A 24,935-nucleotide genomic window follows, 5' to 3' on the forward strand; every position below is an offset into this window, starting at 1 on the left:
TGGTATTGAAAATCAGCGAAATCGGTACAGTGGAACCAAAGTTATGAATGAAAAAGTGGGACAACCTCAAAAAAAAATTAATAATTTTCACATATTTTTGGACATTTTTTGTAAATATATTGCAGCTAATATCATAAAATTTTGCACTCGTTACTTTTATGATAAACGGAGTAACTCTGGTGAAAATTATAAGAATCGGTCCATGATTTCTCCTAGCCCCCATACAAATTTTTTCCCGAAATATGGTTCTATGGTCTATAAATGCCTACAGAATAGGAATATCCACATAAAATTCAGCAAAAATAAGTCTCGTGGTAAAAGAAATTATATTACAAAATTGTTCGTGGATCGGCCCATATTTGACCATAGCCCCCATATAAAGTACACTTCCGAAAATCTCTTAAATAAGCATAAATGTCTTATAAATATCGCTATCAAGTTGAAATTCGACATGAATAATCCCCATATATACCAAAATCGCTGTACCTAATTATATGAAGATCGGCCGATAATTGGTTATAGCTCCCATATAAGGACCGAAAAACATAATAACCTACATAAATATCTAAAAAATATCAATATCAAAACAAAATTTCACACAGATCCGTAATTTATATTTAGAAATCATACTACTGGATTTTGTGAATATCGGTCCATATTTGACCATAGCTCCCATATAAGGTCCACTTCCGAAAATCAGTTAAGTACTCATATATCTCTTATAAATATCTTTATCATGCTAAAATTCGACAAAAATTATACTCATATATATAGATATCACTGTACTAAATTTTATACAGATTGGCCGATAATTGGTCATAGCTCCCCTATAAGGCCCATTTCCGAAAAAAGATATTAACCTTAAAAAGTATTATAAACATATCGATATCAAAATTAAATTACGCACAGATCCAGTAATTTGAATCCAGTAATCATACTTCTGGATTTTGTGAATATCGGTCCATATTTAACCATAGCTCCCATATAAGGTCCACTCCCGAAAATCACTAATATCCTCATACATGTCTTACAAATATAGTTATCAGGTTGAAATTCAAAACAAATTTATTCAATATATACAAAAATCGATGTACCAAATTTTATGATGATAGGCCCATAATTGGTCATAACCTCCATATAAGAACTTCTTCAGGAAAACACATTACCCTGCACAAATATCCATAAAAATCTACAATCAACCAAAATTTTACACCGATGAGTAATTTGTATCCAAGAATCGTACTACAAGATTTTTTAAATATTGGTGCATAATTCGGCATAGATCCCACATATGATCCACTCTTGTTAATAGCGTTGTTTATATGAAATTCTACAAAAATAGCCCTTAAATACTTAGGACTATAATAGGTCATAGCATCCATATATTAAACCAAAATAGTACACAGATCAGTAATTTGTATTCAAAAATCATAATACTGAATTTTTGTGAATATTGGTCCATAATTGGCCACAGCTCTCATATAAATACATAAAAATCACGTAAAAATATTTTATGACAATCGAATCATAATAGGTCATAGCTCCCGCATAAGTCCCACAGCCAAATATTTTGAAATTTGTCTAAATATATTTGTATACCCTTTTTTATACTCTGTTTCTTCACTTGAGGTTAAAAGGGAAAAATGTTGAGGTCCAGACTTAAACTCGACAACACTTCCCCTTTGCGCATGTGAAATTTCATTAAAATCGGACTAAGGGTTTAGAAGTTACAGATTTGTTTCCCTCTTTTTTTTTCTCATACCACTGTGCGCCACTTTGACACTCAGATATTGTAGATCGTTTAACCCAGTTCCAACAAACTGTTTACGGTTACCTATGTAAGAAAATAATAATGTACACGAAGATTTAGAAAAATTAAATTTAGACGACAATTTCTCAATTAAAACACAATAATTAACTGTGTCAAACGTTCTAATAGGAATTTCAGTTATAAATTGCTGAATTAGATACAATTTTTTGTACATTTGAAATAAAATATCTTCTGCGTAAACTAGTCTTTCTAACAATTATTATATTATTTCAGCTTTTATACCATCATATTTAGGTGGAGGGTATTTAAGATTCGGCACGGCCGAATATAGTACTCTTACTTGTTTATGAGTTCTTTTGAAATACAGTTAACTGTAAATATTTCTTGTTCAGATGAATTTTAGCTGATTCTTCAATAGCCTTTCTTTTGAATATAATTTTGTATTTCATAGTGTTAATCTGAAATAGCAAATGTGCTAAGTCCACTGTTTGTGAAAATTTAAATTTTAAAATCAAAACGTTTGGAAAAGTATGATTTAGTGAAAATATAGACTTTCCATCAGAGATAATATTATAGAATAAATATATAGATGGAAAGGAGAAAAAACTGTAAATGAAAAAAAAAATTAAACAAAACCTGGTGGGCCGGGCTTTACATACGATCTCTTACGCTTCGGGTTATACTAATCAGTCCAATCAAGAATAAAAAATCCGCGGAAGTTTTATCACTTTTCCCATTTTTAACATTGAATTTGAATAGGAAAAATGGGAAAAGGGAAAAACTACCGCGGATTTCTTATTCATGATTAGGTTGATTATTTCATCGCAGTAATGATTCGGTGATTTTGCTTTTTTAGCATACATCTTCATTTCGTTTGGTTACCCATTGAGTAGCTCCCAATGATTTTGCAAGATCTTGTTGAATTTGACAACAATCTTCATGGAGTAATACTTCAAAACCTTCGTGAGAAGGGTATATATAAGTTTGTCATTCCGTTTGTAATTTCCACAATATTATTCCTTATAGATAGCGGAGTCGATTAAGCCATGTCAGTCTGTCTGTTAAAATCAACTTTCCGAAACCCCCAAATAACTTACATACACGATTCATATATCAATATCTCCGAAATTCTTCCGGCTCGGTTGCTAGATAGATATTTCAAAGACCTTTGAAACGACGTACATAAGACCATATTAAGTTGGAACTCGATTTTTTTTTGCTAATTATTAAAAAAAAACAAAAAAATAAAAAATTTAAAATTAAAAAAAAAATAATTTTTTTAAATTTTAAAACAAAAACAATTCGAAACAAAATTTTTTCCAAAAAATTAAAACAACTTACTTTGAGGGCTTCAGGCTCCGCCCACTGTTGGTGTTAAAACTCAAACTCAACTATAACTATATGACCATGTTAAATTACAGATTTATTTCCACTTTTTCACCAACTCTGAGGCACAAGATAATCTCACTTATGGGGATAAATCCCGATTAGGCGGAACTAGTTCTATTTACCAGAAGATATAAAATGGAGCGCTTTACACTACCAAAACATGAAGGTGAGGACTAGCTGGAGAAGAAATATTTAGGAGAGAATAAAGAAGAATAAAATAATGCGCATGCAGAAATACCATAGGAATTACGACTAAACGTAGTGAATTGAATCTACAGATACGTGATAATACCCATCATAACTAATGAATGTACTGTATGGTGGGATGCAATGAGAACAGAGTGCATAGAAATACATTAGCCAAAGATCAGAGATGTGCCCTACAAACGGCCAAGGATATCATTCTGCATTTACTGCCCATTGAGGCGGCAACAACGATGATATTCTGCTCCGGATTAACTCATCATTGAAAAGTAGATGAGATTGTAGCATCTTCAGGCCATTGGCCCAGAATGAATACGTCAGGTAGCAAATCACTATTAGACCTGAAAAATAATAGTGTTAGAGTTACCGTAGGTATGATTACTGGACACTGCCTAGTAAGGTCTAGGACGAACAGATGGGACAGCGTCACTCCGGATTATTGTAGAGTTTGTAGGAAGCAGATGAATTAGAAACCGCGGATCATATTATCAGACATTTCCCGGGACTGCAACTCCTCAGATTTAGGTCGACAATTCCACAAGGGATTAGAAGATGATGGGAGCTGTAGGCCAGATAAAATGTTTGGCTTCATAAATGGATTAGAATGGATTTATGGTAGTTAATAATGTTATACGAGATAGGGCAGTACTTTTCATTATTATACCCTTCCCCTTCGTGAGAAGGGTATATATAAGTTTGTCATTCCGTTTGTAATTTCTACATTTTTCATTTCCGACCCTATAAAGTATATATATTCTGGATCCTTATAGATAGCGGAGTCGATTAAGCCATGTCCGTCTGTCTGTTGAAATCAATTTTCTGAAGACCCTAGATATCTTCGGGATCCAAATCTAAAATAATTCTGTCAGATATGCTTTCGAGAAGTTTGCTATTTAAAATCAGCAAAATCGGTCCAATAACATAGATATGAGCAAAAAACCGGGACAACTTCGATTTTTGACCTATTTTTGATCTATATATTTGAAATATCTATCATTAGATATCCATATTTATCTATATATATATATATTTCAAAGTCCATTGCAACGATGTAGATAAGGCTATAGTAAGTTGGAATTACAATGGGTCAAAATCGGGAAAAATATTTTTTTACCAAAATTTTTTTGTTATTAATTTTTTTTGTCATAAATTTTTTTTAAAGACGTTAAGGTTTTTTTTATAGACGTTAAGGTTTTATTTGTCCTAACAAGTGCTATGGATCAGAGTCATTTAAAAACATAACTAAATAACCTGAAGCATTCAAATCTATTTTACTCGAAACTAGGTTATGATCATATTGACAAACATATGCGATGCATATTAATCTTCGATGCGCCAATAAATATTCTTATGGGTGCTACACGTTCAATATATATTGTGATATTTGGATCGCGATCTGAATTTCACAATGTTATTGTGATCAGCTATGGGCACTGCTACACCTTCAATATATATTGACCGCGATCCAGTATCGCGATATTTATTGAACGTGTAGCATGCAGTATTGATGGATCGCGATCCAAATCGCAGAATAACCTAATTTTGTTTGATCCATTACAATGGATCGCGATCCAAATATCACAATATATATTGAACGTGTAGCAGTGCCCTTAGGCTATTCAATTATTGTTGAAGCATCGACTATAGATCTCTAAAAAAAAAATAAGTAAACACTATTATCACATCAGTTTCAAAATTTATTTTTAATGTACAGAAAAAGATTTTTTCTGCAGATTCCTCTGAAGTTTTTACAATTTAATTATTCGATTTACAATCGACTAAATATGAATAATTACAATTTAAAGTTTTCAAATCGAAATACAATGCTGATGGGCAATCGAATGTAAATGTTTCACCGTTATCACAAAAATGGAATTTACCGCAATTGTTCGAATCACGTACATAACCGTTTTTGCCTAGACATGGGTTAATTGTACTTAAGGTTTGGCTCGCAATAATTGTGTTGGCTTCTTGTTTGGTTGGTAATTGTGGGCGCAAAATGTCGGGATTTCTACTAAACAAATCTGAATGTAGTGCTCCAAATAACATTTCATTAATTAGAGACAATAGGGGATAACGTTTTGGGCCACAAACGCCCTTGAAATCATCCGATTCTATAGACCATATCATAATACCGCCCAAATTCTCCTTCTTTACATAGTCAACTTTCAAAGCAATACTTTTTTCGTTTTCATAGCCCACCCATTGGCGTCCATAGTAGGCAAATGGCACCATTTGATTTGACTCCCATTCTTGGTTCCAGAGAGACTGTTGATTTTGGAATGTTTCGCACAATTCATTGTAACCAATAATGCCGGGTTCCACAGAATATTGACCAGCCAAGCCACGACCAATATGTGGAGCTCCAATGCCATGATTATTAGGGTCCGCCAGAGTAAAGGAACGTCCATAAAATGGTACACCCATAATGATTTTTTCACGAGGTGCTCCTTTAAAGTATAAAATAATAAATAAGAATTTTCTTTTCCATAAATACTATATAAACTGAATTAATTTACCCTGATTAAAAAGTATAAAATAATAAATAAGAATTTTCTTTTCCATAAATACTATATAAACTGAATTAATTTACCCTGATTAATCCAATATTTGGCAATAGCATCGAAATTAAGTTGTTTAGAGCGCTCGGACGTATCTAATGGTCCTGCATAGAGAGGAGCATTAATGCCCACCACTGGATCCCAGTGACCATGTAGATCGTAGGCCATAACATTGATTAAGTCCAAGTATTTAATCATTTCAGGAATATTATAAGAAAGTTCGGCTGAAAATTCAGCTGAGCCCACAGCAGCACTTAAAATATAGCCAAATGGTTCCAAACTAAAAAGACATTATATTAGACAATAATTAGTAATAAATATTTTAATTTAGTTTTATGTATTTACCCTTCCTTCAATTCTCTCAACCAAATCAAATAGTTATCACGATCATTGTTCGTCAACTTGTGTCGCTGATTGGGATATTCCCAATCCAAATCCAAACCATCAAAACCATGTCTTTGTATAAATTGCACAACTGACTGCACAAATCTAGCTCTCTTAGCTGGATCAGCTGCAACAATTGAAAACTTCTTCGATCCCTCATTCCAGCCACCCACGGCCACCATTGTCTTTAAGGTGGGATTTTTCAATTTTAATGCATTGAACTTTCTAATATTTCCACGACCAAAATTATCTTCCATATCCAAATATGGATCTATGATCCTAAGATCACCGGTTTCCTCAATACCAAAGAAGGCGTACATTAAATGTGTACACAAGAAGGGATCTATGTCCTTTTCGACATCGAATTTACCCTTTGATTGACGATACGTAGACCATGTTCCATGATAGCAGACAACATTTTCTATTAAAAATAAATTAGTTTTTTAGATGTTAGTTGAAATTAAATAAATTAATAATAAACAAGTTAGAAAATAATTAAACATAAATTGTTATGGTAAAAAAAACATACACGATTTATTGATTCATGTTTGTAAGTTATCTGGGATTTCGAAAATTTGAGTTGAACAGACAGACGGTCCTCGTCCACTATTTGTTAGGGTCCAGAATATATACTTTTTGGGCAAATAATGTAAAGAATATATGTATATTACTTTGACCACCAAATATAAATCGGTAGAACTTTTTAAAATTTTATTTTTGATATATACTAAGGAACACATCAATTTCTTATAAATTTCAACTCCTTATGTGAAAATAATTAAAATCGTTAATTGTAAAAATGTATGATAATAAACACAATTAAACCTCCGACCGATGTGTCATCAGTTGCCTTTATACGAAGTACACAGGGACCTATTTCTAATTTTATATGAAAACGCATTTTTTAAACATTTTTTTGTTTGGATTTATTATTATTTACTAATTATACATGTATATATAACATTATTAATTTTTTATGAGTTTTATATGAAAAAAGCCAAAAAAAACTGTTGTTGAAATTTCAGTACAAGGTGGACCTTTTCACACGTTCCACACAATAGAAACTAAACTATTGGTCGGATCGCTTTAATTTTTTTTAAACGATTCTAGATAAAATTTCCTTGGAATACATGTGAGGGCGGGTATACTTCCCATGGACCATCAAGGAGTAATTTCAGTTTGAAAATGAAAAAGGTCCCCAGGGACCTTCTCACCCGGAGGGTTAAGAAATGATTGCATTTTGTTGACATATTTCGTGTTTATACCCTTCACCTTCGTGAGAAGGGTTATATAAGTTTGTCATTCCGTTTGTAATTTCCACAATATAATTTTGCGACCCTATATAGTATATATATTTTGGATCCTTATATATAGCGAAGTCGATTAAGCCATGTCCATCTGTCTGTTTGTTGAAATCAATTTTCTGTAGACCCCATATATCTTCGGGATCCAAATCTTCAATAATTCTGTCAGACATGCTTTCAAGAAGTTTCGGTCCACAAATTGCTGAGATATGAGGAAAAACCAGGACAACCTCGATTTTTGACCTATTTTTGACCTACATCTGAATTACTAAGTCATTAATATAGACAATATGGATATTTAATGATAGATATTTCAAAGACATTTGCAACGACCATAAGGCTATATATATATATTATGTTTTTCTAAAAATAAACATGCAATAAAAAAATGGGCAAATTGAAAAAAAATGACAGTTTTTTTGTTTTGTTTGTTTATTTTGTTTTTTTAGACTTTACTACTTAAAAAGTAAGTTATTACAAAAAAGACATTATTAACAAGTAAGAGTGCTATATTCGGCTATGCCGAATCTTATATACCATTCACCTTTGTTGTGGATGCATTATTATTTTTTATAATTAGTATATACAGTGAGTGTCACTCAAAATCGTACAACATATTTTTTTTTTAAATATGAAATTATACAGGCAATAATAGGTGATTATATAAAAATTTAAAAGTCATTTTATTAATTGGAACAAAAAATATGTATTTCAACAAAAAAGTTAACAAAACCTCAATTCGTTAAAAAAATATTGATGAAAATTAAAGAATATCACAAAATTCATATTTCACTTAAATTCGTACACTTGTATTAAATTATAATTAAAACTTTAAAAATTAAAAAAAAATTTTAATATTAAATAATCCTAATACTTTGTAGGGTATCATTTGCTATTTTTTAGTGCCTTTACGATTTTAAATGAAGCGTTGATATTCTGGGCACTGACAGTCTTACCCAATTTTTTTATTTGTGGATAAGGGCAATTAAAATTATACCCAATTTTCTGATAGGTAATAGCACACACAATATAAAAATAGCATTTTAAAATATTTCCAAAACATCAACTTTCTAAAACTAATGAATAAAATTTGACTACGTGGTGTAAAATCGTACACCAGATTTTAAGTGACATTCACTGTATGTATGTACATTGCCCACTTTCAGCGTACAAGAACACAAAAAACTACAACAACGCCAAACGAAACAAAACACCAAAAGAAAAAACAAAATACGCAAGGCAATAAAACCAACACACATCCAAACATACGTTTAATTGTATAAAAAACAACAACAACGCCAAAAGAAACAAAACACAAAAGAAAAACAAAATACGCAAAACATGCACATCCAAACATACGTTTTGTTGATTTTTTTGTCAAAACAAAACCACATACGCAAAGCAAAAAAACCAACACACAACCAAACATACGTTTAGTTGTATAAAAAACAACAACAACGCCAAAAGAAACAAAACACAAAAAAAAACAAAATACGCAAAGCATGCACATCCAAACATACGTTTTGTTGCTTTTTTGTCAAAGCATGCAATACATTGTGTTTTTTGATGAAATATTCAGAGGTTGTTTCGGATTTTTGCTCATATCTCCGTTATTTATGGACGGATTTTGCTGATTTTAAATAGCAAAATTCTCGTAAGTATGTCTGACACAATTGTTGAAGATTTGGATCCCGGAGATATCTGGGGCCTTCAGAAAATTGATTTCAACAGACAGACGGACAGACAGACAGACGGACATGGCTTAATCGACTCCGCTATTTATAAGGATCCAGAATATATATACTTTATAGGGTCGAAAAATTATATTGGGGAAATTACAAACGGAATGACAAACTTATATATATATACCCTTCTCACGAAGGTGAAGAGGACATTGTAGCTTTGTAAGCGAAGTTTTTGCTGGGTATAGTAAGTTGGACCTACAATGCGTCAAAATCGGAAAAAATGTTTTTTAAATCAAATTTTTTTCACCATAAATTTTAAAAAAAAAAAAATTTAAATTTAAAAAAAAAAATGTCCAAAAAATTAAAAAAACAACTTTGGAAAAAAAAAAATAATTTGGTGATGGGTATATAAGATTCGTCACAGCCGTATATATGTAGCTCTCTTACTTGTTTTTATAAAATTTTTATACTTGTTTTTACAAAAATTGTGCAAATCATTGTTTTGGAACTAGGAAAATAGATTATGGGAAGGAGGAAAGATGGAGTAGTGTTTGTGGACATTCGATTTGTACTTTCCTACATTGAAAATGACAGGAAACACTTCAACGGACAGTACAGCTAAAGACCGAATTTTCCCCGTAGTGTGTTGTAGGTGGTGTAAATAGTGAGGAGATCAGATGGCGTGAAGTAATTGCTACACCGTTTCAGAAAACCGAAACACTTGAATGTTTCCTTCTATTGTATTCACATGCTCAGAACATCAAGAGCGCCTGATTCTACTATATTTAACCACCGATAAATACAGACGAAGCGACATGGTCGTCGTTCGTTTTTGTGTCAACATGTAACATTGAATCTTTCGAGCGTTAAAAGCGACCTTATTAAGAGATTGTCACAAGGTCCCGATTAAAGGAATGATCCATGTTTTTCCTCATTACCCCAATCTCCGACAGTCTTGGTCTGTAACTGACTGAATATGAATGACAAAAGTTGATGTCATCTGCAAAAGAATAGTTAGATAAGGTTGGAGTTTGACATAGAAGGTCGTAGAAGAATGAACAGAGCCTTGCGGTACCCTTGGATATACTATATTGAGCTCGTTTGATGAGATCCCATTTATAACAACTCGTATAGTGTGATCTCTGAGAAAACTCTCCTTCGTAGAGTGTCCTCTACGAAAACCATACTGGCTGTGGTTAAGTAAATTGTTGGACTCCAAACATTCAACAAGATGGTGTTTACCATACTTTCCATAACTTTGGAAAGTACAGAACAAATTGCTAATTTTCAGGGGTATTAAGCTCTCCCTTTTTAGGAAATATGCCGGAACGGTATGAAGTACTGAAAAGGTTAGCTAATGTACGAGTTAACGTTGAAGAACACTGCTTCAAGACCATCGATGGTATGTCATCTGTCTTATTAAATTGAGATTCGATAAAATCCTTTTTACAGCACTAACTTGAAAGAATATATTTGACATTAAAACTCTGTCACTAAAACTCTTTCGAGTTCGGGCAGTGATTGATCACTTTCTCACCTTTTTGCGTAGCGAATCAGTTTCTATGTTCTGAATGCTTCCTCTCTGGATCAGATTGCTGTTTGATTGAGCCTAGATTTTTGTCTAGGTCGAATCGAAGATTACTTTAATGGAATGAAAGTCTTCATTCCCACCATGATTACTTTGTCAACCAGTTTCCAAAAATGCAGAAAGAAATTGTTGAGCTCAGCCAAACGAGCCTTTTCGTAGATAAAAATTAAACATTTCGTAGTTGTTTGTGAAACATTGAGAAGTTGCGAGAGCAAAAAGGAGACGGAAATGGTGCAATGATCAGAATCACCTTACACCCTGAAAGGACACTTTGGGCCTTGAGGTATAAAGTCCAAATTCAAAACATAAACTCAACTACACTTCCTCCAACGTTACAAAAGTTATTTTAATATGTATAACTCACTGAAATCTTAAAGTATAAAAATAAATTTTATTTCTTTCACTTTTTTTAATAAATATTCGTTTAAATTTCACTTAAATTTTTAAATTAAATTTATTACTTATTCACATACTTCTTTCATTTGCCACTACTGTATCAAGCTGCCATATTGCGCACAATATGGTTAATATTAAACATTTTATGAACATTTCTTGAAAAATGTTTAAGGACTTTTAATATCCTTATTGAGATAACTTTTTATTGTTCGATTTCAAAATACCGCTTCAAACTTAACATTGGTTTCGACTGAATGACACTAAGTGGAAATACTTGTATTTATAGGACCGTTTTGGTAGTTCCCCACGCCTTTTAAATGTTTTCTTATGTTGTGCGTATAAATAAACAAATAAAGTGGAAAAAAAATAATTTTCTACTTCAAGAAGACAAGTTATCAGAAGAAGAAAAAATAAAGATACTAAAGAACTTTCAAAAGATAACACAATTTAAAAACAAAAATTTTCTGCAAAATGTTTTTTTCCATAGATGATGCATCATTACGTCTGTCAATTTCAATTAAATTTGCTTCATTTAAAAGGAATTATTTACATAGAAGTAATAGTAAAATAAATAGTTACTATCTTTAATTTTCTTTTTAAAAACACGCCCTAGATATTTCATAAATGAATAAGTTTAAAAATATTGAAAATATTTCACTTGACCAATGTCATTAACACATCGTATATAGTGGCATTGTCGTTAGTTCTTTTTTATTTATTTTTTTGATAAGATAAAGATATTTTTTTATATATTGCAATATTTTAAAAATTTATTTATTTTTCATTTCGTTTTGTAAATATTTACAGAAAATACAGATATACTAGATATCTAGATACTATATAATAAGATTTTTTGTAATATTGAGAAAATTATTTCTCAATTACATATGGGCATTTCCACAGAAAAGACCACCGGAACCGAAAATTGAAATGTTAATAAACAAATTATTTTTTTGAGATTCTATTAAAAAAATTTTATTTTTTTATAATGTATATGTCTCGTTCGCTATCGTAAATGTATCTTTTCGCAAAAACAATAGTTTTCAATCATTTATGTTTGATGCCAGGTTCTTAATTTCATTCCAGCTTTTTTCCTGTTCGCGAGCCTCTATGTCTAACTGTCTTCAACAAGTGTGGGCAGGCCGTCCTCCCCTTCTATTACCTTGAGGATTCCAGTCAATGGCCGGGTTACATATCCGGCTAGTCAGCGTAGTGAGTGACCAATACATCGCTATTTCCTTCTCAAAACTTCGGAAAGTATTTGGCTTTTATATGTGAGTGCTCAGAGGTGTGCGATTGATATCCAGTTGGGGCAGTAGATTTTTAGTATTCTTTTTAGGCATTTGTTGGTGAAAACTTGCAAAGTGTTTACGTCTATAACAGCCATATTCCACGTTTCACTGTCATAGAAGAGCACAGACTTCACACACGAATTGAAAATTGTTATCTTAGTGCGCTTGGAAATTGATGGTGATTTCCACACTGTGTTTAGTTGGCCGAAAGCTTGCCGAGCTCTCATAGTGCGAGACATCAGTGTTATGATGCTAACCAAGTAGCAAAAGTGTTGCACGTCCTGTAGTTGGATGTTTTGGATATAGAATGGTCGGTTTTACGTTGCATTTACTCGCATTAACTTCGTATTATTTATTCTGAGTCCTGCCTTTGCAGTTTCCGTCTCTACCATTCGAAAGCTTTGCACCATGTCAAAGTGACTGTGTCTCCATTCCACTGCTCGCTTTATTATGCGGAGGCTGTTTATGTGATCTACACAGGATTTTTGAGCTCTGAATCCAGCCTTTTGGCCACGAAACTCTTTGTCGAGGGTGTCAGCTAGTCTCATGTTGCTATTACTTTGTTTATCATTCTTTGGAGTGTGATCCCCCTTCAGTTTTTGAACTCCGTGAAATCACCTTTCTCAGTTCGTCAGAAAGTTCATTATTATCCCAGAGTCTTTGCACCACATTCTGAAGCAGGAAGGCACTTGCTTGGAGGTCTGCTTTTTGCAACTCTGGGTTTATGTTGTCGATTCATGGATCCTTGTATTGTTTAATGGCGCAAATAGCGTTTGAAAACTTGTTGGAGTAGTGGTGTACCCAGATATCGAGCGGACTATTTTTCGTGGTGATGAGATCTCCATTATTGTTTCGTAATGGTTTGGAAGAATAGAAGTTTTTACTAGTGAGCTTTTTCGGCATTTTGTATAAGTCGCGGGTTCTAAGTACCTGATACGGCTGCTGTTTCTGCTATGAGCTCACATATGAGCTCCCTCCCTATCACTTTCGTTAGCTTTATTAGAAAAACCAAATATTCCCATTATTTATGGAACACGATTTCATTCATTTGGCTGCCGCTTACCCATATCAGTCCAATTTTCCAAGACTTTTTTGATGGTTTCTGGTTCTGGTTCACAAATGGCTTGGACGATATTAGCCTTAAAGGTGTGGATTGTTTCTTGATCCGAGACGTCTGATAACACGATTACCGAACATAATGGGCAAAAGATCGATTGTTTGATGAAATCCAGCTGAATCCTGCTAAAACCAAAAACTCCCTAATCATGGCCCTGTAGCGCTCGGCGTTAACCGAAATGGCTTAATGGATTAAGTCTGCAAAATATCGACCACAGCAACCACATTCTCGTCGGACCATGAGTGTTGTCCACTACCAAGACAGTCTCACGAACTATTTGCACAAACTTGCGTACATCACTCGTGGTGGGTGCATCATTTCGGCCTAACTTCATTTCTTTTCAACAAACGCACATTTCTGACAACACTGCACTCACTTTGAACGTTGTTCAAGCATGATGCGATTCATTTTGGTCCGTTGAGGTTCATACTGACTGCTAGTCAATATTTCCAATAGATAAAATCTATCAGAGTCCAAATAACATATGATTTAAAATATGCTTGTAATTGAACCTCTCTATCCCCCATTTTCTCAATCTCTGGTTCTCGTACAAAAAAATGCTAATCGGAGGTTTATCGTTACGAAAAACGATAACCTGATATTGAGAAAATGGGGGTATGTGTCAAATAGGAAGCTTTTTTTGAAATTAATTGAACTAATATTTATTACAAACGTAACGGGAAAACATGTCGCGTTACAACTTTTAACAGAAGACTACAATATTCCATTTTAATTTTAAAAAAATGATGTACTAATTCGCAAGAATTTTTTTATTTTCATAGAAGCAGTCTAAAACTAGTTATATTTTTCGACAAAATCTATATTTTGCTCTAAATATAGTGCTACAAATATGCTATAGAAAATTGTAAATAAGATAAAAAATTTAAAATTTCTTTATTGTTTTTATTTCGCGTTAGGAACCGAGGAAATGCCCATATGTATTATAATAATTAAATATTTTTAATTTAATAAAAAACATTAAGAAAAGTCGTCATTTTTATTACTATTCCAACAGTGGGTCTAATAAAATCTAAGATGTTTAATGGGTTATTTAGCGGAAACATTATAGGTCACAAGTATTAGACAATAATAATAGTAATATTTATGTTTACCTAGTAAATTGCATTTAAATAAGCAGTAAACCCAATTTCCCATTTCAATTATGTTACTGCCGCCAAACGTTCATTTATAAATGTCAGTTTCGAACCGCATACACCCCGAAAGTCATCCAGTTCTATAGTCCATATCATAATCCCGCCTAAAGTTTCGTTTTTAACATAGTCCACTTTTAGGGCAATACTTGTTTCATTATCATAACTAATCCATTGGCTATTGTTGTAGGCGAAGGGAACCTTTTGAATGGAATCCCATTCAAAATGCCAATTATATTTTTCCTGGTTGAACATTTCACACATTTCATTATAACCAAGAATGCCAGCTTCTTTGGTGTATTGACCACCAATGCCACGACCAATGTGTGGTGCTCCAGTGCTGTGATTTCCAGAATCTTTTACAGTATAAGAGCGAGCATAAAAGGGTATGCCCATAACAAGTTTATTGCGTGGTGTTCCTAAAATATGACAATAGGCGACATTTTCATTTATTCAATTGGGGTATTCACACGGTCTACTATTTAGTCATATTGTCATAATGTTCTAATATATTATGATAGTTTAATCAAATTGTTGTTGTGTTTCAAACAAATAAGACTATTTGAACCATAGAGAACATAGAGCGGAAACTAGAAAAAAACTCAAACAAAAAAAATATTCAAAATAATCACACATACGAGTGTTGTTTTTGTTTTCACATAGTTTTTTATACTAATACATTCTCACCACTTAGGTTTTTGACAACTGAGTTAGGTCTTTGACAGGAGAGTTTCCGCTCTATGTGTTTCTCTATGATTTGAACTATGTTTATTACATTGTCATAAATTAATACTTTTTTTGTTTAAAACACAACAAGAACTGTTATAATATATTACGACATTATGACAATGTAACTAATAGCAGACCGTGTGAATACCCCAAATATTTGTATACATATCTTCAGTTAAATAGATAAAAAGATTTTAAAACATTGTCAATTGTCAACCCCAGTAACACGAAGTCTGGTTATGTGTTAACTAATAGTTATACTGACAGTTTTCATACAAAAATAATTTTAACTGTCAGTATAACTATTAGTTAAGGCATAACCAGACTTCGTGTAACAATAGGGGAAATCACTCTTCGTTGCAAACTATGACTGCAAACGTTGCAAGGTTTGCAGAGTAGTTTGCAACGAAGACTGATTTCCGCTAAAATTTATAACAATTGTACCTTGACTTAACCAGTACTTGGCTAAACCATCAAAACTGTGCTGTTTAGCACGTTCTGTAGTGTCCAAAGATCCCGCGTATAGAGGTGCATTATGGCCAATCTCACTTTCCCAAGGACCATGAAGATCATAGGCCATAACATTTATAAAATCCAAATATTTAACCATTTCCGATATGTTATAAGACAATTGAGGTGAATATTCAGCTGGACCAATAGCGGCAGTTAACAAATAACCATAAGGTTCAAATCTGTGGAAAGGAAATAAAATCCGATTTTTTTTATTAATTAGCATTAAAATAAATCATTATTACCCTTCTTTTAAGTGCTGCAATAAAGTCACCAGATTCTCACGATCATTATTATTTTTTATTGAATGATATTGATTGGGATATTCCCAATCCAAATCTAAACCATCAAAACCATATCGTTTTATATAATGTAAAGCTGACTCTACGAATGTGGATATTTTCTCAGGATCTGCAGCTGTTGTAGAGAAATTTCTAGAACTTTGAGAACCTCCAACACTTAACAATGTTTTCACCTGGGGATTTTTCAATTTTAAATCATTAAATATTCGTAAGTTTCCTCTACCCTTATTGCTGGATAAATCTAAGTTGCGATCTTTAATGTGCAAGTGGCCGGTTTCGTCAATGCCAATAAAGCCATAGTTAAGATGGGTGCATAAAGCTGGATCTAAAGCTGTGGTAATGTCAAATTGTCCCTTAGAGTTTCGATAATATGACCAGGATCCATGATAGCAAACTATATATTCTGAATTTTAAGAAGTCTGCTTAAATTTCTGATCATATATTGTATAATTTCAATTGTTGAAATATCATTTTTTAACTTACTTTTATCGTCAGCCACTTCTTTAATTGATTGCAATGGCAATAATATGAATATTGTAAATAATATATACTTTATAAACATTATCTTTCATATTTAATGTGCAATAAATACAATATTTATTGTTAAAATTTATTTAATCAAAGATCTTCGCCAATGTAAATATTGATTTAAACTGATCTCTGTATTGATATTTCAAGTATGTATAAGTATTGTATATTTCTTAGTAAGTCTGATTAGGAAAAACATATATACATATTTTTAAAAAATATTGAGAATTAAATATCAGTTTATAGTGCATATGCAGTGACAATTTAGTAATAGGATAGAGAAATATACATAGAGTGGAAACTCTCCTCTCAAAGACCTAACTCAGTTGTCAAAAACCTAAGTGGTGAGAATGGTTTGAGTTTTTTTTTATTTTTTTTGTTATTTCTTTATGGTTAATAAGTAGTATGTAGATCTGAATGAGTGTTTTGGTTTTTTTTTGCAAAGAATATATTTTTTTCTTTGATTCCATGAATTCCAAGCCTAAATAAATTTATATTTTACAGATTAAATTTCATTAAAAACAAGTAAGTGAGCTTTATTCGGCTAAACTGAATCTTATATACCCTTCAACAAAGTTAATTTAAGAAACGACTAAAGATTGAAAATTTTTTTTGATGAAAAACAATTTGTGTGTAAAAAAATTTGTTATTAATGAAACAATGTTTTTCTGAAAAAAAACTCGGGTTAAAAAATATTTATCCCGATTTTGACCCATTATAGATCCGAATTACTATCGTTAGAAAGGTATTTGAAATGTCTGTCTGTTGAAATCAATTTTCTGAAGACCTTAGATATCTTCGGGATCCAAATCTTCAATAATTCTGTCAGACATGCTTTCGAGATGTTTCCTATTTAAAATCAGCAAAATCGGTCCACAAATGGATGAGATATGATAAGCTCGACCTTTGCAACGACGTATCTAAGACCATAGTAAGTTGGACCTACAATGGGTCAAAATCGGAAAAAATATTTTTTAACCCGATTCGACACAGCGGAATATAGCTCTCTTACTTGTTATCAATAACTTTGTAATCCAGATATACATACATAGATAAAAAATAATTAAAAAAATCGAGGTACTTGTGCTTTTTTGCTTATATCTCAGACATTTGTGAACCGATTTTCTCGATTTTAAATAGCAACCGAACCAGGACTATACTCGATATATTGATGCACATTATTGAGCTCCATGATTGTATAACCGAAAAAATATCAAGCTGCAGGCCATACACCTAGCTAGAATTGTTGTGTGGATTGTAGAAAATCGTTCTGGAAAATATATTAGTGACAGGATCACGTTAATTCAAGGAGCAACGGCTCTGAAGTTTGGAAATGCGAGAATCTCCGTAATGGAGGTTAGAAACAGAAGAGTTTCTGACATCGATAGTGATCATGAGCTCATCACAGGCGAAATCAAGATCAAACTAAAATGGAAAAGAAGAACAACCAGGCACACAAGACGAAAACTGTTCTACCTACAACAACTCCAGAGTAACGACACTAATAACACGTTAGCGTCGGCAATTCATGAACAGCTACCAATGAGAACATCCCCCATGAGAAGATATGTATCACAGCAACAAATTACCGAGTCGCAGAAGAACCATTGGGTAGCTCACGCTGCAGTCAAACAACAACACTTTGGCACAGCAGTACCAACTACTGGGAAAACATGTAAAGGGATCTGCAAGAAGATACAAAAGAAAGTTCCTAGAAACAATTTGAGTAAACTTCACCAGACTTTAAAGTGTCCATTCAGTCGAAAGTGAAACAGAAGCTAACCAGGCGCTGATCATAGTGGAGCACGATTAACAAACAATGATGCACAGACACAAAGATTGTGAAAACATATCGAAAAAATTAGTAACGTCATCACAGATGCATCTACTGAGGAGAACGAAATTGAAAACAACAGCCCTGCAGAAAATATCCTAAAAATATCGAACAACCCCCCAATATAAGGCAATCGGAAAGTTAAGAAATGACAAGATGGAATAACAGCTGAAATGCTTCAGGTTTACATTGAAACCATAGTTGAACTTCTACGACCGTACATCACATAAATCTGGGAGGAGGAAAGGCTACCTCCAACTTAAGTTACGGAAAAGTGGCGACTTAAAATATTGCAACAACTGAAAAGTTATTACTCAGCTTAACACCATATACAAGATAACTAGCAGTCATATTAATGAAAAGGCTTCAAAGTAAAAAGAAGAAAAAATCTTCGAGATGAAATTGAAGGTATCCGGCGAAATAGGAGCTGCGTTCAGGTCAACATGGTCAGATTGGCGTACTCCCCTGTAACTACTGTTCGTAGATTTCAAGAACGCATTCGATACCATCAGACGGACTGCCATATTGAATGCATTGAGAAGAAAAGGGGTACCCCATAAAATAACTCGAATCATCAGAGTTATGTAGGAGGATGCTGAACTCTCAGTTCTTCACAACGGGAATATAAGTCAACAATTTCACACAAACGCTGAAGTAAAACAAGGATGCCCCCTATCACCCTTGCTATTCACAATAGTGCTTGATGACATTCGAACCTTAACCATACTCACACAAACAAAACGTAGGAAATGGAGGTGGATTGGTCATACTATCAGGAAGAATCTTGAAAGTATAATAAGGATGGCTTTGGTGGTCTCCCAAAGAATACATGGAGACTCGTAATACTCCAAGAACTAGGACAGTGAAATCTTACATGGGAAGACGCGAAAACAATGTAAGATGGGGATGCTTTGTGAAAGTCGTATGCTCCCGACTAAAGTTAAAAGCTGTAGAACGTAACCAAGCCTTGAGCAGAAGAAGATTTGACCTTCAAAAATTAAGTAACCATGAGGTATCTGTTCAGTTTTCCAACGCTTTGAGGAACAGAGCAGATCTCCTATCAACTTCTCCCCAACAAAATATTGATTTATATATTGAATTAATGTAAATTCCGAAATTCACTGAAACAGCTGAAAGTGAAATATGATATGGTAAACAACCAATAATCCCTGGATATCCGAAAAGACATGGCAAATAATAGAATCCAGGAAAGAAGCTAAAATCAAAGTAAATGATGCTAAAATCCAACAATCTAAACAAAAGTTAAAGGAAGTCCAAGAGTAGATAAGAGGAGCCATTCCTATACGTGCAGCTAAAGCTGGACTACAAATTAATATCAACAAAACCAAATATATTCACATAAATTCATCATGCAACACGAAGTTCCAGGTTTCGGGAAAACGCATTGATGATGTTGGAAACGTTTGCTATCTGGGGAGTATAGTTTCAAAAAGTGGGGGCAGCAAAGTAGATATTCAGAATAGACTTTGTACGGCAATGCAAGCTCAACAAATTCTGGAGATCGCAAAATATCTCTACTAACACCAAAGATAAGGTTTTTAACAGCAATATGAAATCTGTGCCTGCGAAACATGGAATTTATCGAATCGCGATATGAGTACTGTGCAAGCTTTTGTAAACCGTTGCCTCAGGTGTATACTTAGAATATTCTGGCCAGCCATGATATCAAATCAAGATTTTTGGAATAGAACAAATCAGGTTCCTTTGGTTTGAGTATACGATCACGTAAATTTGGTTGGTTGGGACACACATTAAGAAGCCAGCTATAACTAGTCAGTCCGTCGAATATAACCCCCAAGGTTCTAGGAGACCTGGCAGACCTGCAAAAACTTGGAGACGACAAATTGAGAACGTGTTCCATGAGCATGGTCTATTCTGGAGTGAGACGAAACTGTTGTGTAATGATAAAATACAATGGAAAACATTTGTTGCGTCCCAATCTTCCACTAGGAATTAAAGGATTAAATATACATATATAATATAATTATAGATTTTAAGTTAAAATATCAAAGAAGAACTCTAATAAAAAAATAATTATTAAATTAATGGTAAGAATTTGGATACATTGTTACGTTTTTTTTATTTATTAATTTTAATACCAAAGATCTTTGTTACTTTGTCTCCGAATTATTTTTTAGCAATTGTTAAATTTTTACTTTCTTTTCCAAATAATCCTTCATTGATAATTGTTAATAATGGAAAACGTGTTGTACTGCATACACCGCGAAAATCATCTAATTCTACAGTCCATATCATTATACCACCTAAATTTTCTTTATTCACATAATCCACTTTCAAAGCAACACTTCTTTTATTATCATAACCGATCCACTGCTGATCGTTATAAGCATATGGCACCATTTGATTTGACTCCCATTCCAAGTGCCAAAGAGACTTCTCCATAAGAAATTTTTCACACAATTCGTTATAGCCTAGTATGCCGGATTGTTTAGTGTAGGGACCACCAATGCCCGCTCCAGTATGGGGAGCTCCAAGGCTATGATTATTAGGATTTGCCAAAATAAACGAACGGCCATAAAAAGGTACACCCATAACTATTTTATCACGAGGTGCTAAATTGTTTTATAAAAAAATATGAATTCATATATTAAAACTTTGTGTATATATAAAATAGATTCCTGTCAATATTTTAAAGGTTTACCAATCGATTCGGATTACCAATTTTTTTCTATGATTTTGAAAATTTAAAAAAGAAATGTTCTCTTAAATCAGAAAGAATCTGCCTTTTTTTGTTCTGTATATTTTCCCAATAAGCATTTTTACTGGAATTCAAATTGAAAGCAAGTGTAATTAAAGCCTTGAATTATAGTCAAGCAATTGAATTACAGTTGTCTTACACTTTATTTCAATAGCATTCTCCAGTAAAAAGGAAACATAAATTCAAGCCATATGTTTTTTGTTTGAACAATATTTAATTTTTCAAATATTTTTCAAGTTTAAAACATAATTACATTTGTATTCAAGTCAAATTCCAACAAAATGTTCAAGTGCTTGAATTTTTGGGTGTAAGGTGCTTAGTGGGTTTTACCTTTTTGAATCCAATACTTCGCTATGGCATCAAAATTACGCTGCTTGGCACGTTCTGTTAGATCAGAAGGACCAGCATATAATGGAGCGTTGATACCCACTCCCGGACTCCACACACCATTCAGAGCATATGTCATTACATTCATGAAATCCAAATATTTAACCATTTCGGTAATGTTGTAAGATTTATCTGCCCCATAACCTACAGCTTTCACAGCAGCCGTTAAAAGCAATCCATAAGGTTTAAATCTTAAGAAAAATAAACAAAACTTTATTAAAACATTCTTTAACATTGTATTCAAAAGGCCCACCCTTCCTTTAACTCCTTTAACCACATGATAAAGTTTTCACGATCATTATTCTCTAATTTATGACGCTGATTCGGATATTCCCAATCTATGTCCAGACCATTAAAATTATGCCTTTGTAGAAAATCTATAGCAGAATTTCGAAATTTTTCTCTCTTAAGTGGATCTGCAGCTACTATGGAAAAATTGGTTGATCCTTCATTCCAGCCACCAACAGACAGTAGAGTTTTTAACGAGGGATTCTTTAGTTTTAGATCATTAAATTTGCGTAAATTTCCTAGACCATTATTTTCTTCCAAGTCGAGGTGGGGATTTCTTATTTTGAGTTCACCAGAATTTGTAATTCCATAGAAGGCGTATATAAGATGAGTGCAGAGAAAGGGATCCATATTTGTGGCAATATCAAATTTACCCAAAGACTTTCGACTAAACGACCAACTGCCATGATAACAAACTACTTTTTCTAAAAGAATGTACATATAATAATTAGAACTAATTTGTGCAAAATTGTATCAGGGCAATATGTATAGGTTCTTGAAATCATGGATCGATATTAACCATACGCATTATTTGCGAAATAAAGAAAAACTGAATTAATACTACAACATACATATATTCGACATTCAAATTTAAACAAAATATAGATTTGAAAAATGAAACCGACATTCATTCGTCTCTCTTTCAGAACAGCTTACTCAAAAATATAAATAAAATTCCAGTTTAAATGCAAACATTTTCTATTTTTTAACATACTTGATTTATTAGCCATTACAATATTTTGTAAGCATATTTGGCACGTTATAAAAATTATTACACATTTAAAAAACATTTTTTTTATGCACAAAAAATATGTATGTCTCTTCTGTATTTAACTATACTTTGGTACTGACTGCTGCAGAAAATCTAAAATAATATATGTATTACATATAATCTCATTTCTAAGAAACATTAATTTATTTACTACCCAGTTGGAAAAAACCTGATACATATATTAGTTTTGTATGATAATAGACGAATTTTTAAATACTAGTATATCCCGGTGCACTTCGCTACCCCTATCCTAGTAAAATTAAACTACGTACAATGTAAAAAAATAACTCATATTAAGCTTCATTTTAACATTCCTTTATATGGGAGGCGTCATTCCAACTCAGCCGATCATGTTTAGCTAAACTTTGTAAAAAGATCAAGAATAAATTCGATTTTAATATGAAAATAAATTGATTGATATACATTTTAAATACTTTTAGAATTATAGTTCTCCAGATATTCGAAATTAATTATTTACTTTGTATGATAGGTGCCACCACTAATGCAATCCCGACCATTTTCAGCCAATCTCTGTAAAATGGTAATAACAAAGTTTGAAAAATCATGTAATTATAACTTTGTATGGGAGGTGACTCACATCCTTTTCCGACCCTCCCATTTTGGTTCCCTAGACATTCGAAATTAATATTTACTTTGTATGGGAGGTGCTACGTCCTCTAATCTAATTTCGCCTATTTTCAGCTAACTCCGCACAGTAATACTAAATTAATTCGTAAAAAGCTTAAACAGTTTTATAATTGTAATAGTTCTCCAGATATTCGAAATTAAATATTTACTTTGTATAGGGTGTGCCACGTCCACTATTCCAATCCCGAAAATTTTCAGCGAAACTATGCAAAATGATAAAAGATCCATATAGACAAAGTTTGAATAATCTTGAAATTATAGTTCACGAAATATTTAAAAATAACTATTTACTTTGTATGGGAGGTGACTCGCCACCTATTCCGATCCATCTCATTTTTGGTTAAACTTCATGCAGTGATAATAAATTGATTCGTATAAAGTTTAAAGCCCGTCACAATTATAGTTCTGCAGATATTATAAAATAACTATTTACTCACAATTACATATTGAGAAAATAAAAAAAACCTTAAAAATATTTCTTTCAAGCGACTTTAAATTATTAAAATATTCTTCATTGTTTTCTATAACAACTCTCACTTAAAACTGAGCGAAATCAATACTATTTAATTGTTTCTCTTATTTACAACAACAAATTGGACAAACATGCATTGCTTTGTTTACTTTTTCACATGTACACGTTTTTGCATATGTGTTAGTAACATCTTTAAACGCGTATAACTCCTAAAAAACTAAACCGATTTCAATATATATTCTGCACTTCTGTGAATAAATCCCTTTAAAATGGTATATTTCTTTCCCAAATTGAATGTATAATGTGAGCGTAAAAGGGGTTTAAAGAAATCGACTTGCCTATTAATATTATGATTATGATACAACCAATAATTTTGAAATTTTTAATTTCTCCTAAACACTACTTTTTATTTTTTTATTTTCTTACTTTAATTATATATTTACTTTTGTTATTGATTTAATTTCCTATTGTGTATTTAGAAAGATTAAATTTCACATTTACATCCATATATTCATAATTTGTATATGTAAAGGGCTTGCTACAATAACTCGATAAACCACACAATTTCAAAAATAGATATGCATAGAAAATATCAAATTCAATAGTGTTAATTACTTTTATTGTAATAGAAAAATGTGTAAGTGGTTCAAAGTGAATGTAAATACGTAAGTAAATTCGACAATATTAAAGCAATAAAAAAATATCATCCAAAACTGATATGAAATGGTAATTTTAAAATTTCACTTCAATTTAAAATCGTATGAGATTAAACAGTTTTCAGATTTAATTTTGAAAGAAGAGCGTTTTAAGAATTTAATGTTAATATTGAACATTTAATTATTCGTTTATATACTTTTTAAGATTTCTTCTTTAATTCAAGAGA

General features: G+C 32.4%; 2 protein-coding genes across 2 annotated transcripts; both read right to left on the minus strand.

The window, feature by feature from the left end:
- Nucleotides 1-5,048: 5,048 nt before the first annotated feature.
- On the minus strand, nucleotides 5,049-11,545 carry LOC135960785 (chitinase-like protein 3). Its single transcript, XM_065512171.1, has 4 exons — nucleotides 11,360-11,545; nucleotides 6,271-6,730; nucleotides 5,958-6,205; nucleotides 5,049-5,814 (listed from the first exon to the last, which is right to left on the minus strand). Exons 1-4 carry the CDS (start codon nucleotides 11,433-11,435, stop codon nucleotides 5,120-5,122), a joined length of 1,479 nt encoding a protein of 492 aa, XP_065368243.1. The 5' UTR covers nucleotides 11,436-11,545; the 3' UTR covers nucleotides 5,049-5,119.
- Nucleotides 11,546-14,449: 2,904 nt separating this feature from the next.
- LOC135961376 (probable chitinase 10) lies at nucleotides 14,450-22,579 on the minus strand. The gene is made up of 7 exons (XM_065512876.1): nucleotides 22,126-22,579; nucleotides 21,816-22,063; nucleotides 20,897-21,339; nucleotides 16,867-16,948; nucleotides 16,327-16,786; nucleotides 16,016-16,263; nucleotides 14,450-15,261 (listed from the first exon to the last, which is right to left on the minus strand). Exons 1-7 carry the CDS (start codon nucleotides 22,509-22,511, stop codon nucleotides 14,852-14,854), a joined length of 2,277 nt encoding a protein of 758 aa, XP_065368948.1. The 5' UTR covers nucleotides 22,512-22,579; the 3' UTR covers nucleotides 14,450-14,851.
- Between the last annotated feature and the right edge of the window lie 2,356 nt (nucleotides 22,580-24,935).

This window comes from Calliphora vicina, chromosome 5 (genome assembly GCF_958450345.1).
Source record: "Calliphora vicina chromosome 5, idCalVici1.1, whole genome shotgun sequence".
In the NCBI taxonomy this organism is placed as follows: domain Eukaryota; kingdom Metazoa; phylum Arthropoda; class Insecta; order Diptera; family Calliphoridae; genus Calliphora; species Calliphora vicina.